We start from the raw sequence: 2,013 nt of genomic DNA, 5'->3' as shown, positions 1-2,013 counted from the left end.
CCCCACAGACACCTCCTGCCCCATTGACACCCCCTGAGCCACAGACACCCGTCCTGCCCCACGGACACCTCTTGCCCCACGACTACCGCCTGCCCCACAGACACCCCCTGACCCACGGCCACCCCCGGCCAGAGACCAGCTTCACGGAACCCCCCTCCTGCCCCACGGGCACCTCTCCTGCCCCATGGGCACCCCCTACCCCACGGACATCCCCGGCCAGAGACTGGCCCCACAACCCCCCCTGCCCCACAGACACCCCCCCCTGCCCCCAGTGAAGGACAGGCGGACACGGCGGGTGAAAGGTGAGCCAGGCGCCGGCCGCAGCTCCCGGCGGCGGGGAGGCAGCCGCCGGCCCCGGGGAACCGAAGCGTCGCCTTTATTAATTACGGCTGGAGGCTCGTTACAATAAAAACGGACCCAGGCGCTGCGGGCGCTGCAGCGCGTCGCCCGCCGCCGAGGACGGGCAGGCGGACGGGCTTCCTCGGCCCGGCGCCTCGACGGGAGCCGGGCTGTGCGGTGGCGGCAGCAGTGGGCACCGGCATCGGCATCGCCGCCTTCCCGGGAAAGGGCAGTGCCGGCCCTCGCCGCTCAGCCACCCTTCTCGCCGGCAGCCGCTCGCAGCGGCACGCGCCAGCTGCCTCCCGCCTCCGCGCCATTCCCGGCCGCCACGCGGTTTCTCCCCTTGCAAGGATAAAATAGACACGGGGCCGCCCGGCRCTAGCGGCACGTCCCGGGAAAAGCGGGTGTCCCCCGGCCGCGGCGCCCCCCCCCCCTGCGAGGTTTGGCCCCGGGGTTTTGGGGACCGGCCCCGGCGGCGGCTGCCGCTGCCGCTCCTGCCCCGCTGCCGGCGGCTGGCCGCGCCGGCGAGCCGGGGAGCAAAGGCGAGGGGGGAGGCTCCCCCGTGGCGGGGGTCACAGTGCAGGTGGGCTCCCCGCTTGGAAGCGGAGGCGGCGCCAGAAGGCAGCGCGGGGCTTTCGGGTCTTTCCCCCCCCCACGCGGCGCCTTCGGGGGCCACTTCCCGGGGGGGGGGGGCTCATGGCATGTGCCAGCCCCCTGCCCGGCAAAGGGGCAGCCACAGGGGCAGCAAAGGCTCCACACAGGGAAAAGGAGGGAGGAGAGGTGCCGAGTGCGGAGCGGCGTGCGGCCCCGTGCCACCGTGCCCAGCCGCCCTGCAGGGATCCCGGAGGCGGATAGCGGGACACAGGCTTCCCCGCTCCGCCGTGCCATGCAATACCCTGCAGGAAGCTGCCCTGCTCCGGGGTCGGTGTGTGGAGACGGGGCAGCCGGGAGCACGGAAGCGGCATCCCGGGATGGCCCGTCCTGCGGCAAGCAGGGGCAACACCACCCGGACGCGAGGCCTGTGGCCATCCCGGTGCAGCCCCCGACGGCGGCCAGCCGGCACGGCTCCGAGGGGAGGCACAGAAAGGCCGGTGTCGCGCTTCCCGGCTCACACGTCCCTGCTCTCCCCGCCGCTGCCGCCTCGCTCGCGCACCCAGCGCGCAGGAAAAGCAGCTCTCACCGGCAGCGACTCGCCAAACCGCGACCGTCTCCCCCGGGCTCGCGGGCGCGCTGCGGAGGCGGTCCCGGACTCACGCAGGAACGGGGGGACAGAGAGCTGGGCGAGGAGGGAAGGAGACGGGAAAGGGTTCGGAGCAAGGCGGACGAGTGCGTCGGTGCTGATGCCGTGTCGAGGGAAGCGGGGCCGGCTCTCCGTTGCCATGGATTTCCTGCTGCTCCGGTCCCAGTCTCACCAGCCAGAACACAGCTCTGGTCATGTGTAGTTTCTGCTTTATTCCTTAGGATATATTTATATATGTATAGCGGCCGAGGCCCCCTGCGTTCCCCACGGCACCGGGGCAGGGCGCGGAGCGGCCCCGGCCCCGGGGCGCCACGGCGGAGCCGGCGGGACGGCAGGGGGGGGTCCCGGAGGGGCGGCGGGGGCCTGCCTGCGGCCCCCTCCCCGGCGGGGCCGAGGGTCGCCTCTGCGCCGGACGGGACGCGGGCCGAGGAGGG

General features: G+C 73.5%; 1 protein-coding gene across 1 annotated transcript in view; it reads right to left on the bottom strand.

Moving 5' to 3' along the window:
- Nucleotides 1-588: 588 nt before the first annotated feature.
- Nucleotides 589-2,013, bottom strand: part of DLGAP3 (DLG associated protein 3) — a 10,184-nt gene continuing 8,759 nt past the window's right edge. Inside the window, exon 11 of the mRNA XM_026086080.1 lies at nt 589-681. Within this exon, the coding sequence (XP_025941865.1) occupies nt 589-681 (93 nt within the window). The remainder of the gene's footprint in view (nt 682-2,013) is intronic.

The sequence above is a fragment of the Apteryx rowi genome, unplaced genomic scaffold (assembly GCF_003343035.1).
Source record: "Apteryx rowi isolate R43461 unplaced genomic scaffold, aptRow1 scaffold_68, whole genome shotgun sequence".
Taxonomy (NCBI): domain Eukaryota; kingdom Metazoa; phylum Chordata; class Aves; order Apterygiformes; family Apterygidae; genus Apteryx; species Apteryx rowi.
This window is presented reverse-complemented; position numbering and strand designations above follow the sequence as displayed.